Raw genomic sequence first — 14,471 nt, forward strand, 5'->3', positions numbered from 1 at the left:
TGCGGGATCATTCCTGTATGCAACTTCTGGAATGGGCTTGAATTCTAGTTGCTTAACTTCATTACTAACTAACTGTATTTCGTGACTCTATTTTCCCTTAGTGGTTCCAAACCCAGATGTCATTGTTTGCCAGACTAGGGTTTATAGTTTAAACTAGTTTATAAACACTATGTAGCTCGACACATAAGTAAAATACATCAAATCGATGAAACTTGTCCTGGATCGTTGTGAAAATCCTTGCAAATGGCTTTTAAGCTGCCCTTGATCTTCTGCGCTCTTTTCATCTTCGCTTCGCATTTGAATGGTGAGAAATGATCGAAAATTGACCTATGTACCCTTCAAAATAGAGTAATTAATGCTTAGTGTGCTGACAACTGTCTACTTGGCACTTGAAGGATTTCAACATGACTCAGCACCCATTTTGTTTCACTTCACTCGGCTCCCATTGATATTTCATAGCTCGGCATCAACCATTAACTCGGTCACTATTAGGAACTCACCACCTGAAGACAACTTTGGCAGATTTTGCAAGATTCTCAATTTTGACTTAGCATCTTTGCTTATGCTCATTTCTTCTTTGCAGTTCTTCTATGTCTTGGTACTGATGTATGATATAACTTAGTATATCAGTCCCACACACCCATTCTTGTTTAATTAGATGAAGTGTGATCACTTGACCCATTAGGTGAAGGGATTTCTACACTTGATGTGCTATACTCATCTTTCTTCTTCCATGTCTTATTCATCGCACTCTTGATGTGTTCAACATCTATCTTTGCCTTTCCATTGTTGAACTCAGAACTTGGTGCCTTTGACCTTGTTGGGCAATTCCTACTAATATGACCAGTTTTCAAACAACTGAAACATTTGGTTTGACTCAACCATCTTTTATAGTTCCCCCTGAAATGTGTTCTTATGCAATTCTGGGGTATATGTCCATATTCCTGACAATAGTGACAACTGTGCCTGGTGTTGTAATCCCAATGATAATGACTTTCATTTCCTTTTGTTTTTGCTGGCTGATTTGATGTCCACATAGGCTTTGATCTGCATTCAAATGCTCTATGTCCATACTTCTTGCAATTATGACAATGTCCATCAAATCTTTGTGTCCTTGTGACATTGGATTTCCAATCTTGTGTCATATGTCCTTGCATTTTGCACTTGTGACAGTAACTCTTGCTTTTATGTGTGTTTGGCCAATTGATTCTCCTACTCCTGCAAACATTAGCAGTATGCCCCTTCTTATTACAGTAATGACAAGTGAGTTTTGAATCCTTACCTTTGTCACTTCTTTGTTCAACATTTTTTTGATAACTCTCCAACTTCAGTGCTGTTGTATCCAAGTCCTGATGTATCATGGGTTGATCTTGGGGATTTAGCAATTGCTCAAAATACTTGATGGCTTCATTGGGTTTGTTGAAGCTCTCTAAGATTTCCTTTTCTCTTCTCAAGTCATTCTATAATTGTTCATTCTACATCTTCAGTGTAGAGATCTCAATGTCTTTCACATTTAGTTCATGATGAATGTTCATCATTTGGGTGAGTGTATCCATCTGCATGTTTGAGATCCTTGTTAATTCAGTACTCTTTTCTTCCAGTCTGTTTGCAAGATTTCTTTTGTCATCTTCTAGATCATGACTTTGTCCTCAACTACTCTTTTCTTTTGTTCAGTGATTTCACATAACATTATGGCCTATGATTCATGTTCCATCTTGAGAGATCTTATCTCATTTGCTTGATCTTTGTTTTTCTCCATCAGTTCTGCTATTGCTGCATCAAATTCTTTAGTGTCTCCATTGGCAAATATATTTGTCATATCAATCTCCTTGTAGTTTATCTCATTTTCAGCTATGGCTAAATTCTTTCATTTTTTCAAGGATTTTCTCAGTTCCTCCCTTGCTTCCTCTACTTTGTGTAGAGCTAGTTGCACATCAATCACTTGATTGTCAATAATCTTCCCAAGTTTGAAGACTTCCATATTTAGATCTTTTTCTTCAAGTTGTTAGACTTCTTCTTGTGAGAACCAACTGCTCTGATACCAATTATTGGAATATTCAAATATGGAAAGAATACTTATGAGAGGGGGGTGAATAAGAAGTATCACACTTTAACCAATAAAACTTTTAACTAAAAGTAAATTACATGCATGTAAACACATCAAATAAACATGAAACTAATACATGCATCAACAACACATAATACTGGAATTTGGTGACCCAAAAACCCTCCAAAAATAAGAAGGTAAAACTGTGGTGGGGATGATACCCACAAAATTACTGCAACAATATTGTTCAACCACTTCTGATGGTCTGCCCTGTTAAAGGATTACCCTGTTAAAGACTTTACATTGTGTCAATAGTGACCTGGTTAAAGGATTTACAAACACTTTACATAAAGTGTCACCCTGTTAAAGGATTTAATCACCTTTTGATAAGGATCTACAAATAGCTGTTAAGCCAACCTATCTACATAGGGTTTCCTTTCTAATACAATGGTAAGAGAGTATTAGGTATTATAAACCTGATAGTTTGTAATCCTTGATTGCTGAATGCAAGCACTTGTTCTGGCTCTCTTTCTAATTTTGATCCTCTGAGATCTAATTTTTGTTTGTCTCCTTTGCTTTGTTCTGATCAACTGAATATCAAATTCTTGCTCTTACCCTCTATGTTTCCTTTTACTAAATTCAACTATGTTTTCCTCTTAACACTGTTCTCTCCCTCTTTCATCCATCATTTTACAGTGAGACTTTTGTCTTCCTTAAAAAGACTTCAAAGACTTAGGGTTTGATATGGATCTACAATCCACATTGAATTTCAATTTCCTACTCAATACTTTCCTTTTGCTGATTGGTTGCATGCCTTTCCAATTTTTTAATTGGTTGCATGCAGATTGCATAGGAAATGTGAAAGATTCGTTCTTATCTCTAGATCTTTCAAGATTTTCCTTATGTCGGCTACAAAAATGGTTTACATCATAGTTTGTGCAATTACAAACTCTTATGTTGATATTCTGAGTTACTCAGCTCATGAAGCATTACTGATGCTCGGCACATGCTGTTTCCTGGATAGCTCAGCACCTAAACAAAATTGTATCACTTGGCACTTGATATCACCCGGCACTTGATCTTACTCGGCACTTGATATTACTCAGCACTTGATATCGCTCGGCACTTGATAAAACTAGATTGCTCGGCACATGACTATGACTCGGCTCCTACTCTTTGCTTGGCATGTATAGTGAAAAATGGTTAAGTGTATTTGACACTCAGCTGTCAAAATTATTCTTTAAACCAACACAATTGACATTCCATGAACATTGAATTTTACTTTGGTTAACTTTTCAATTTCATTCCTTTCTACACTCATTTTTTTTATCAATCCAAGGTAGGGTAACTAGTCACTTAGCATATTATCACCTTGTTGATTTTGATTAGTCCACCTTCTAACCATAGCTTCATATCATGGATGTGACTGAACACAACTCTTATCCATTTAGCCTTGAAAATCTTTGGGAACCTTAGGGTACTAGTAAGCCCTTTCTTAGCAATGATTTTGTTTTCATCTTTTAATGCTCCATTGTTGCATAGCTTCTCATAAGCTGCCCTAATCTTGAAGTCTATAATCTCTCGTACTTTGCATAGATAGAAAGATCTTACATTCTAACTAATTAAACTCTGGGTGGAATTGATAATAGGGCATCAATATCATCTTCAATCTTCTCAACATTTACACTGCACCTAAAATTTGGTGGAGGACATTGGTCATTCCTCATAATTTGAGTATTGCTATCATTCAGCATTTCTCTTGATGATGTCATTTGATCTAGGGTTCTAAAAAAATAAAGTCTTCTATAAAACCTTCAGAAATAATTGACTCGACACCAAAAATATCACTTAAAGATGTTATCAATCTTGCCAATTCTCCACTATGATTTGCTTGCTTCATTGCTAAAATTTTCTTAATCGCCTTTAAATCACTTGTGAGATCTGAAATCGCTTGGTCAATAGAAATTAATTCTCAAATTTGATAAATATCTTCAAATTTCCATCTTAGGTCTGCAATAAATATCCTCATACTTGGTAGGTGTATGACAGCTAGCTCATTCTCCATACTTGTTTATAAATTCTCAATTATTGTGATTTGTACTACAAAGCTCGATCAATATTGACTATACCTCTTATGCTCGGTACTCCATGTAGAAAATGATTCTCTTTCACTATGGATATGTTCTTAATGTATCTTTACTTATGAAAATATGAACTTTTAGCACATTTATGTTAGGAACTGATGTAAAATATATCATTGAATATAAAATTCTTGCACACTTTGTTCATTTAGTTAGATGTGATGGGATCACCTGATCCATTGGATTGGGTGATCTCAACTTTTCTTGCACCACTACTTCCAATTTTCACTACTTCTTCTCATGTTTTATTTTCCTCAAATTTTCATTTTCCATTGCTTCATGCTAGTGCTTTAGTTCTATAGTTTCTACTAATATGTCCAACTTTGAGACAACTAAAACATACTATTTCTTAATTCAACCACTTCTTGTAATTTCCTCTGAAATGTGTCTTAACAAAATTCTCTAGGATGTAACCATACTCTCTACAATAGTGAAAGTTATCCCATGTGTTGTAATCCCAATTATAAAAAATTTCTTTTGTTGATGTATGTTCTTGTTTCTCAAGTGTCTAGTTGGATTTTTTCTTGGATCTATAATCATGTGCTTTATGTCCATATTTCTCACAATTATAGCAATATCTTTTAAATGTAGTGAGTGGATCACTTTTCTTTGATCTGCATTCATGTGCTTGATGTCCTACCTTCTTACATTTAGAATAATTTCTAGTAGACTTAGTTTTGGAAATTCTCATACCATTCTTACTTATGCATATGTTGGTTGTGGGTCCAAGTTTGCCACAATGATGACATGTAGGTCTACCTTTGAATTTTTCTTTTTTGTTTTCTCCACTCTTTGATGATTCTCCTTCATTAGTAGATGAAAAGTGCTTGTTGTATCCCAGTCCAAAAGTATCTCTTTTTGATCTAGGTGATATCATCAATTCTTCAAAGTATCTAATCGCCTCACTTGGTTGGTTCATTCTTTCTAGAAGTTCCTTTTCATTCCTTAGCTCATTTCTTAGTTTCTCATTTTGTGACCTTAGGTTTGTGATCTTGATCCATGTCCTTTATGTTTGCTTCTTAAGTTGCAATTATCAATTGATTTATCATATCCAATTGATTATTTGTGATCTTTTGTACTTCAAATGGTCTCTCTTCAAATCTGGTTGCCATCTATCTTTTATCTTGTTTAGCCATAACTTTGTCTTCTTCAACATTCTCCTTTTGCTATATTATTTCACATAGTATTGCTGATTAAGTTTCCTATTTTTTATTGAGTTATTTTTCCTATTTTCTTAAAGTATTGTTCTTCTCCAATAGTTTTGCTATTGCTTCATTACTGTTGCTAGTCTTTCCTATGTCAAGTAGTCCTTATGTTTCTACTTCTTTATATAGTCTATCATTTTGTTGAATTGCAATCTCTCTCCTTTTTCTCAGTGATTTCCTTAACTCTTCTATTGCCCCTTCAAGTTGTTGCAATATGATCTAGATTTTAGTCATTTGATTTTCAATGATTTTTTTGAACTTGTATTCCTCTATCTCGAAGATTTGATCCTCTCAAGCTATTAGGCTTCTTCTAAGAGAATAAAGCTTTGATACCAATTGTTGGAACAATTTAATGGGAAACAAGATATTTAGAGGGGGTGAATTTGGATCTTTAACTTTTACTTACAAAACCAAATTATTAAATTCACACTTAAACTATCTCATATCTTAAATGTAACATAAAATTGTAATACTAAAAACATAACCATGAAAGATTCAACACATTATACAAATGATTTAGTAACCTAGAAACACTTCAATGTGAAGGTAAAACTAGGGTGGGGATAAAACCCACAAATCTTCACTATTGCAATAATAAAGTTAACCTGTTAGGGTTACAATATTTGATCATAATATATGATCTACCCTGTAAGGGGTATTCCCTCTTATAAGCTTCAAGACTGTTAAGTCCTACCCTATTAAATAATTTAACACTTACAATTAAGTAAGGACTCTTTTAAGAAATTTACATAGACTTGTTAAGCTCACTTGGTTAAGAGATTTTCCCTCACTCAATATTGGTAATAATGATTCAGTACCTGATCCTCGATTTTCTTTGTAAGATGATTTTGGATCCCCTCTATATAATGTCTAGATTTAGTGTCTTAATATGAGATCTCCAATCCTTCACTGCTTGGATTTCCCTTGTCTAATCTAATTCCATACTTAGTCTTTTTGGCTCTATTCTTTCCTTGATCACTTATTCACTTGTGCATTCATAGGCTCTATTCTTTCCTTGATCACTTATTCACTTGTGCATTCACACTTTCATTCATCTACACATTCCATCTTTCTTTGTCTACATCATTCTCTTCTCATCAAACACACTAATTCTAAGGTTAGAATTCTCCTTAAATAGATGTTCTTCAAAAGTTCTAGATCTTAATCAATGGTTTACAATTCATCTTGTTTTGTCATTTCTTTCTAATTTTTTGATTGGTTAATTTTCATTCCTTTGGATCATTACCTTCTAAAATAACACATAATTTTCATCTTAATTATCTCTACAAACATTAAATATCATATAGAAGTTGGCCAAAATGATATATATAGTTGTTTGTGCAATTATAGACTCAAATGACAAAATTGGTCTGCTTGGCATCTAAATGTATTGACACTTAGTCATCATTAACATTCATACTAGCACTTGGCTTCTATATACATGTTATTTTTTATTAGCTCAGCAAACATATCTTGCAATTTACTTAGTTTCTACTATATTAGCTCCACTTGCTTATGTGCTCGGCCTCAATTGGGGTGCTTGAAAATTACTGACTTGTTCGACATGTGATGCAAAATAAACATATCCTTACATATGCTTGGTCTTTACTAGATGACTTGGTCGTAGTGATGATTATTCATCCTTGGATAGTAAATGACTAAGTGTTTGGACACTAATAAGCAATCATAAGTGTAGAGATCAACAATTGGTTTGGGAGAAAGAGGAGCAGAGATAGAGATCACAAGGGAGTGGATTCCAAGGGAAGGCAAGAATAGGGAGAGGATGAAGTTGGTAATTGAGTGTATACGTATAGAAAAGCATTGGGAATAATCATAAATCCAATTAATTAAGAAAAGTATGGAGTGTGAGCCATAGAATCATTTGACTTGTCATTTAAAGGGGCAAGGGGAGGAAGAAGGGAGGTTGAGAGTATGGGAAGGGAACAGGGGAGGAACGTTGGTGGTTACTAGGTTGGGCATCAGAGATTCTTAACTAAAGAGAAGTGGCTTAATTGGAGAGGAGGTGGGTGTATGAGGGGAGACCTTTAAAGGTTTGAAGGAGCTAGGAATCACCCCCTCATCTAGATCTGAGTATTCTTGGAAAACAATAAATCCTCCATTGTTCAAAAGTTTAAAATGGATCCCTGTACTATTTGAAATATTAACCTTAGAGGTATTTTTGTAAATTCCTCTTTCAGATCAAGATTAGTAAAAATGATTTTGGATGTGATATTGTGTTTAAAAATGGATGGATATAAAACATATATAGAATTGTTAGAGATAATTTTGATGGGTTTAAGGGACCTAGCTACCAAGATATCTACCAAAATTTTCATGTTGTTAATATTTAAGGAATTCTCAAGTATACCCCTAAAGCCTCCCAACAGAATACTAATTTTCTCTAGGATGGAAACGTTCATAAGTTCCACAGAGAAATTGGGAAGTTTGGTCCACGTATGTGCGGATATGGGAGAAATTTTAGAAAAGTCAAAAACTAGATTTTCATTTAAAGAAATACATTTCAAATCCTTTAAAAAATAAAGTAGAGCCATTTAAGAATTTTTCTCTAAAAGTATAATCTAAGAATTCTACAAAAACAAGGCCATCATGTAACTCGGTGCTACGTACCTCACCCATGAATATTTTTACCAACCATTTCAATATGTCAAAGTCAAATATGTGGTTGTCTCCCTGGTAAGATTTTAGACCATAGTTATGATAGTCATCCCACATATGATTTGAAGTTGCATTACTGGTAATCTTGTTCTTGTATTCATTTAGAGGGCCAAAAGAAAGGCCTGATTTGTGGATCTTTCCTAGAGTTGAGCATGACTTAAAGAAATGATTACCCTAGTATAGTGAATTAGCACTTGTGGTGACCTTCGAATTTTTTTAAAAATTAGATCATACTTTGTCTTGTGAGTAGAAAAACCTACTCTAGAGATTATAGACCAAAATCTAATCCTTTTCTTTGGCATTATTCTGCGTTTTGTCAATGAGCAATGAAATATTTGTATGAGTAGCCCTAGGTTTGTCCTTTGTGGATCTTTGACTAGGGCATCTAAATAGTTCAACATTTCCAACCTCGAAGTTCCCTATTTGAAGTTCATAGTTTTTTGTAAATAGGGTTTTGGAGATTGCGCAAGGTGATTTGCCTCTATTAGCTTTCCTTTTAAACAATTTCTTGCCCTTAGGCATAGAGCAACTTGATTGGAGTTCAAGGGCACCATGTTACGAATGTCATCATAGAGTGTGGGAGCTGCTAATGTGGGAAATAAGAGACCTAAATTGAGACCCTTTGTATTGAGAGAGAACATTGAAGGGATTTGAAACTTTGAGAGCATATTTTGTCTTGTGAAAGGGAGAGTCTTTCTCAAATAATGATGAATCATGTTTATATGCATTGTCTAATGTTTGATCAATGCAAAAATTAAAACTAGAGCGAGCCATCGAGATAAATGTCAAATTCAGAAGGTTAAAAATTGTGCCAACTATTATCTCCACTTTTAACTCTTTTTTTATTCCCTATTTATTTAGAAATTTTATTAGTTGTTATCTCCACTTTTAACCTATATTTCCCCCTATTTATCTTATTCTTAATTAGTTGCTATCATTGCTTTAAAATGGTGTTTTGTTGCCTTATAATTTGAAATATTTTTACAAAGATCTATAAGTGCTTCTAACATTTTAAATTTAGTGATGGGTATTGTTTTAATAAATTATATATATATATATATATATATATATATATATATATATATATATATATATATATATATATATATATATATATATATATATATATATATATATATATATATATATATATAATTCATATTTTTTAAATTAAATATTAATAAATAACATATTTTTAGTAGATAGTTAATGTTTTGATTAAGTAAAAATAGGTTTTCAAAGGACCCAAAACCTTTTACAATGAAGCAGGTAGAGAAGCAATAAAAGACTATGAGAAACAGTGCATCAGAATCAAAAAACTAGACAAGCCAAAGCAAAAGGTCCTAAACCATCAAACAGACAAAAAGACATCAAAGAGACAGCAACAGGACAAGTACAAAGTCAGGTCAACTACCTGATTAGCTAAAATAATCATGTTCACAACAAAGGCCCTTAGCTCATTGATCTCTTTTTATCATCCATAACATCTATCTTCCTCGAGAGTAGATAGTTGATGTTTTACTTAAAATAAAAATTAATTATAGTTTTAATTTTTCACATTTAAAATAGTATACAATAATTTTATTATTAAACACCTATCAGCTTATTGTTGCAAGTACAAAAACATCAACTACTAGTATTTAAAAATTATATCTCACCATTCAACTATAATATGGAAAGAAATTTTTAAACGATTGATGCTATGCAATAAGGCAAAAGACATCAAAAGATGTTGTAAATTCATGTGTGGTCCCCAATGTATCGATCATAAATAAATGTATAAAAGTTAATTCTTTAAAGAATAAATTAATTTTCTTCTTACATTATAAAATAAAAATTGATTATTTAAGATTAATTTAAATACAAACTAAAAATATATTTAATATTTAGTTGTCAAGAGAGTTTATAACTCTTTGTATTGATTGATTGAAATTAATTAAAAAGAATTGAATGATTACAATAGTAGCTTCACTTTGACAAAATTAATAAAATAAAAATGAAATAAATCTTAGAATTTCATCACTATTAAAAAAATAATTAAATAACTTTTCCACATAAGATATTAAATTAAGAAATTATATATGTATAAATTAAATAAAAAAATATTTTAAGTTATTTTTCCACGATAAAAGAAAGAACACCACACAATAGAGGGAAGAAAAAATCACACATATTTTGCATCTAAAGAAGAAAACAAAATGGAAGGCATCTAAAACAAAGCTGAGTCGAAGTTAAAGCGGAGTCCAAAGGATCAACTAAATATACTAGATAACCTTTAGTTAAGTAGCAAAAACTTGTTTTTACATCTCCTTTTCTCTTCCCTTACAAAACACAAGCTCCTAATTTGAGAGTGTATTTAGCAATCAACTAAATATTCTAATATCAGAACCACTTCTGAATCTAGCAAATACAGTTTCCCTTAGCTCTATTACATTAGATACCCAAATTCGATTGACAGTGTTTTAAGAAGAAAGAGAAGCGAGCTCATTGCCCGACCTTAAGCCGAACAGAGTATAACCCGGCCTGGAAATGTGTGTTGCAATGGAGTTCAGTACAGCTTTCAGAACGTCTTCATCGTGCTTTCCCATGTATGCTCTGCACATCTTCAATGCCTTGTGATAAAGAAGTTCGTCCTTGGTGGAAAAAGAGAGCCTTGCAATAAGCTCAAGGCACTGAGAATTCCCTGGAAAAACCTCTTCGAAGACGTCCAACACTTCCCACAGCGAAGGCAGAGTCTTTCTGCCGTACGAATGAACGTGCTGATCTAACTCACAAATATCGCGGTAGAGGTCTATAAAAGATGCTCTTATCAGCTGCTTTTCTTCACTGCTCAGGACATCTATGCTCTTTTCCAATCGCATAGCAATTTTCCGTCTCTCAGAACCAGTGAGCACGAACGAGTCGATGGAATCAACGCGTTGAGAGATATCCTGCAATGGTGATGCTTCAGCTGCTAATAAGGATCTTTCCAACATACACCGCTTACATTCGCACTTGAATCCCATTCCCCTGCAAACAAATTCTCGTTTTAACACTGAAAAAAGACTGGGAAAGTAAGGGATTGTTATTTCTTCTCCGGCTTCCATTTTCCTTGCAGCTATAACAAACATGGCCTCGCCCACAACAATATAGTTGGCGTTGTGAAAACAAGAATGATTAATGAAGGATGGAAGCGTCCACAAACCATATTTCATAATAGGTCTTGACATGTACCTGTTTGGCTCAATATGCTGTGCATGACACCCCAGATTGAGCATTATCTTGCCAAGTTTTTGCTGGTCTATCTCCCACCCTTGATTGGAGAAATGATCGTAGTTATCTCAGCTCGCATTATTTATCCTGAAGAGGTCCATGGGCGGCACCTTCATTTCATCCGATTCAGCAAGGTACCGTAGCTGCTCTAATATCCTCGGAGATGACACTGCACAGGAAATGATTTGAGCCTCTAAATTCCCTTCAAAAGGACATAATTCTTCATTCACGTCTACCGGACCAATTATAACTCCTTTCGATCTCTCCCTCGCGGTGCCGCTGAACGCAATGGCATTGTCCGCGAGCAAGAAATCTCCGACATTTACATCGCCGGTGGCAAACAATCCTCTGCCGCGCCCGACTGATTTCTTGATCAGCACAGGGCCGACATAATTGCTGAATTCGGGTGGACAAGAACAAGCATTTGTGAAATAGGGAGAGAGGTCAAACTCACCTTGCTTGCTCTGGCGGTCGAGCTGCATAGATTTTTCGTAGTGCAACTGGATGTGGGCGGCATCAGGGGACTGCTCCAGAGCTCTACCAAAGTATTGGCAAGATAACTTGTATTCTCTCAGACATTGAAAAGCCCGACCTTTGCGAAACAATGATTTCAGGTAGTGCTGATCAAGGGCTAATGCCTTTGAACAGTCTTGTACGGCATACCCGTACTGTTTCAGCTTAATCCTTGCTTCTGCCCTGTTTGAGTATGAACACACAAGATTTTCTGTGACTTTCTCCTGGATGTTGGAAGCAGAGGGCACCCCTTGGGGCTCAATTTTGTGGCGCGAGAGGGCCAAGTCTATGCATTCGGAATAGAAGTAAATTGCCATGTTCCAATCCTCGTGCCGGAAGAACTTGTTGCCCTTGTTGCGCAGCTGAAGCAAATCTTTGGCCAGAGAACTTTCTGCCTTTGCTGGTAAGGACGTCAAAATGTTGTCCATATCACCCGGGGTTTTTCTCAGTCTACAGCAATGCAGTTGCTTTGCTCTAAATGCAATTCCGTTGAAAGAAAGATGAAGAAAGAAAAGTTCGCAGAACTGCATTGTCGATTATAAGCTGACCAGACGGTTTAGCTGTGAGATCACCTGAAGCATCTGTCGCCCTCTCTGCACGGCACAAACCTTAAATCAAAGTTCCTCATTTTAATCTATTCTACTCCACGCGGCATGAATCCGATTAACAGGAGCCCACACCTCATTAAGTTTAATAGAATAAAATAAAGTTGCATAATGGCGGTTTTTTAAGGTAGCTTAGGATATAAGCAAATCCTTTCTTTAGGTACACAGTTTTGGGAAACCACGGAATTGAAGATCTATTATTCTCAAAACAGGTGCTTCAGTTCTTTTCATTTCCTATCAAAATATTTCTTAAGCTACTTGAAATCCATGCGATGTGCTACTTTCAAATCGATGTCAATGTTCCACCACAACTTTGTTTGATATACCATTAACAAGAGCTCTTGGTGAGCTAGAGTCCCTGCGTTTTGGCTTAGAATGGGAAAATATTTTATTTTTTAGAAAAGTATTTGACTATTAGACTCTTAATTGTAAGTGAATGCAACTGCTCCATCAAGGTGCAAATGCAAAGACATATCATAAGTTTGCTAGTTAATTTATTGTCTACAATATCATTATATATTTTTTAACTGATGTAGTGAATAATTGCTACCAAAATCAAAGAGAGATTTATGTAGTAGGTGAAATTGCATCGTATATCGTGATTTTTAATTTTTAATTTTATCTTAGAAAACTGCTCCATCAAGGTACCAATGCAAAGACATATCATTAGCTTGCTAGTTAATTTATTGTCTACAATATCATTATGTATTTTTTAACTGATGTAGTGAATAATTCCTTCCAAAATCAAAGAGAGATTTATATAGTAGGTGAAATTGCATCTATATCATGATTTTTAATTTTTAATTTTTAATTTTATCTTAGAAAACTTTGTTATAATTTTACAATAGTCAAAGTCATATTCACTTCAATCTACTTACAAGTAAAATTAAATTTGTATTCTTATAATTTCTATCCTATTTTTAGAACATGCAACGAGTGTGCCAATAGGATATGAGATTTAAGAGAAAACTGTAGAATGAACATTAAATAATGTAAATATAAGTTTTTTAAAAATGAAAATACAAAAATAAAAAAGTCAAAGATTAAAACATAGATACAAAATTTACATTATTTAAGAAATTTGAATATTGTTTAAGAAATGTGTTCAATGATTTCAATATTTTACAATTAAATTCAATTTATCAAATATTAAAAAACAAAATCATTTTTAAAAAACCCATTAAAAAAATTATTATGAAAAATTAATGAGAGAAATACAAAAAAAATATATGAAAAATAACAAGATCTCTAACAAATATTCTATTGACTAAATAAATTATAGGAACTGAAAAAATAATATTTAAAGGAAAAACAAAACTAATATAAAAAAATAATTTAAAGTAATTTATAATCTAAAAACTAAATCAATTTTAAAAAATCAAAAGTTTAATAAATAAATATCACAACATTCTCTAATGTGGAGATCACAAGTAATTTTTGTAGTGCCTGTCCCTAGATCGCATTTCTGTTATCATTGTCAAATTCCTTAGGCTGATTTTATGCATTGATTAGTTTTAGAGATACTAGATTTGCAATATTATGATATTATTTCATGACTTTGATTACAAATGTATCAGTTATTATTGCTTAGTTGATTTCATTCATGTGTCGTTAATGATATTTTGATGATCCTAGTTAGTAAATGTGGTTTCTTTCATAAAAATGTTAACAGGATGTCTTTAATGATGATTATGTTGTATTGATAGAGATACATTATTATATGTACGCATTTGATGTTAGACTTGTGATTTTTACGATACTTACCCCATACTTGCATGTGTATGGTGCGCATGTTTATTTTATCTTTCTGTCTGACATGTTTGATGTGGTTAAGGGAGGGAGTCGTAGTCACCTGCTAGTCGGGATCTACACAATGAACCACTCCCCGCCATTGTCTGTTTAGTTTAGATATATTATATGCATGTACATGCTCATCTTTTATACAGGATGCAGGTACCGGGCATCGACTTCCCTGAATTGCCAGGATGAGCATGCCCTATTACAAATACTCAAATGGTGAGAATGGGAAGAT

At 33.7% G+C, this 14,471-nt stretch overlaps 2 protein-coding genes across 2 annotated transcripts; both read right to left on the bottom strand.

Moving 5' to 3' along the window:
- Nucleotides 1-10,531: 10,531 nt before the first annotated feature.
- LOC149562455 (uncharacterized) lies at nucleotides 10,532-11,326 on the bottom strand. The gene has a single exon (XM_089827980.1). It carries the CDS (start codon nucleotides 11,324-11,326, stop codon nucleotides 10,532-10,534), a length of 795 nt encoding a protein of 264 aa, XP_089684106.1.
- A 38-nt stretch (nucleotides 11,327-11,364) lies between these two features.
- On the bottom strand, nucleotides 11,365-12,448 carry LOC149562456 (uncharacterized). Its single transcript, XM_089823884.1, has 2 exons — nucleotides 11,776-12,448; nucleotides 11,365-11,490 (listed from the first exon to the last, which is right to left on the bottom strand). Exons 1-2 carry the CDS (start codon nucleotides 12,362-12,364, stop codon nucleotides 11,390-11,392), a joined length of 690 nt encoding a protein of 229 aa, XP_089680010.1. The 5' UTR covers nucleotides 12,365-12,448; the 3' UTR covers nucleotides 11,365-11,389.
- Between the last annotated feature and the right edge of the window lie 2,023 nt (nucleotides 12,449-14,471).

Source organism: Cupressus sempervirens, chromosome 4 (assembly GCF_028749045.1).
Source record: "Cupressus sempervirens isolate cs-2001-9-10 chromosome 4, ASM2874904v1, whole genome shotgun sequence".
Lineage (NCBI taxonomy): Eukaryota > Viridiplantae > Streptophyta > Pinopsida > Cupressales > Cupressaceae > Cupressus > Cupressus sempervirens.

Bases quoted from the DNA above. Each gene is read 5' to 3' on its own strand.
- LOC149562456 (XM_089823884.1), bottom strand. From the start codon at position 12,364: ATGCAGTTCTGCGAACTTTTCTTTCTTCATCTTTCTTTCAACGGAATT. The intron at 11,491-11,775 runs GTGAGTTTGACC...TTTCCTGTGCAG, and splicing joins CGACCGCCAGAGCAAGCAAG to TGTCATCTCCGAGGATATTA.
- LOC149562455 (XM_089827980.1), bottom strand. From the start codon at position 11,326: ATGCTCAATCTGGGGTGTCATGCACAGCATATTGAGCCAAACAGGTAC.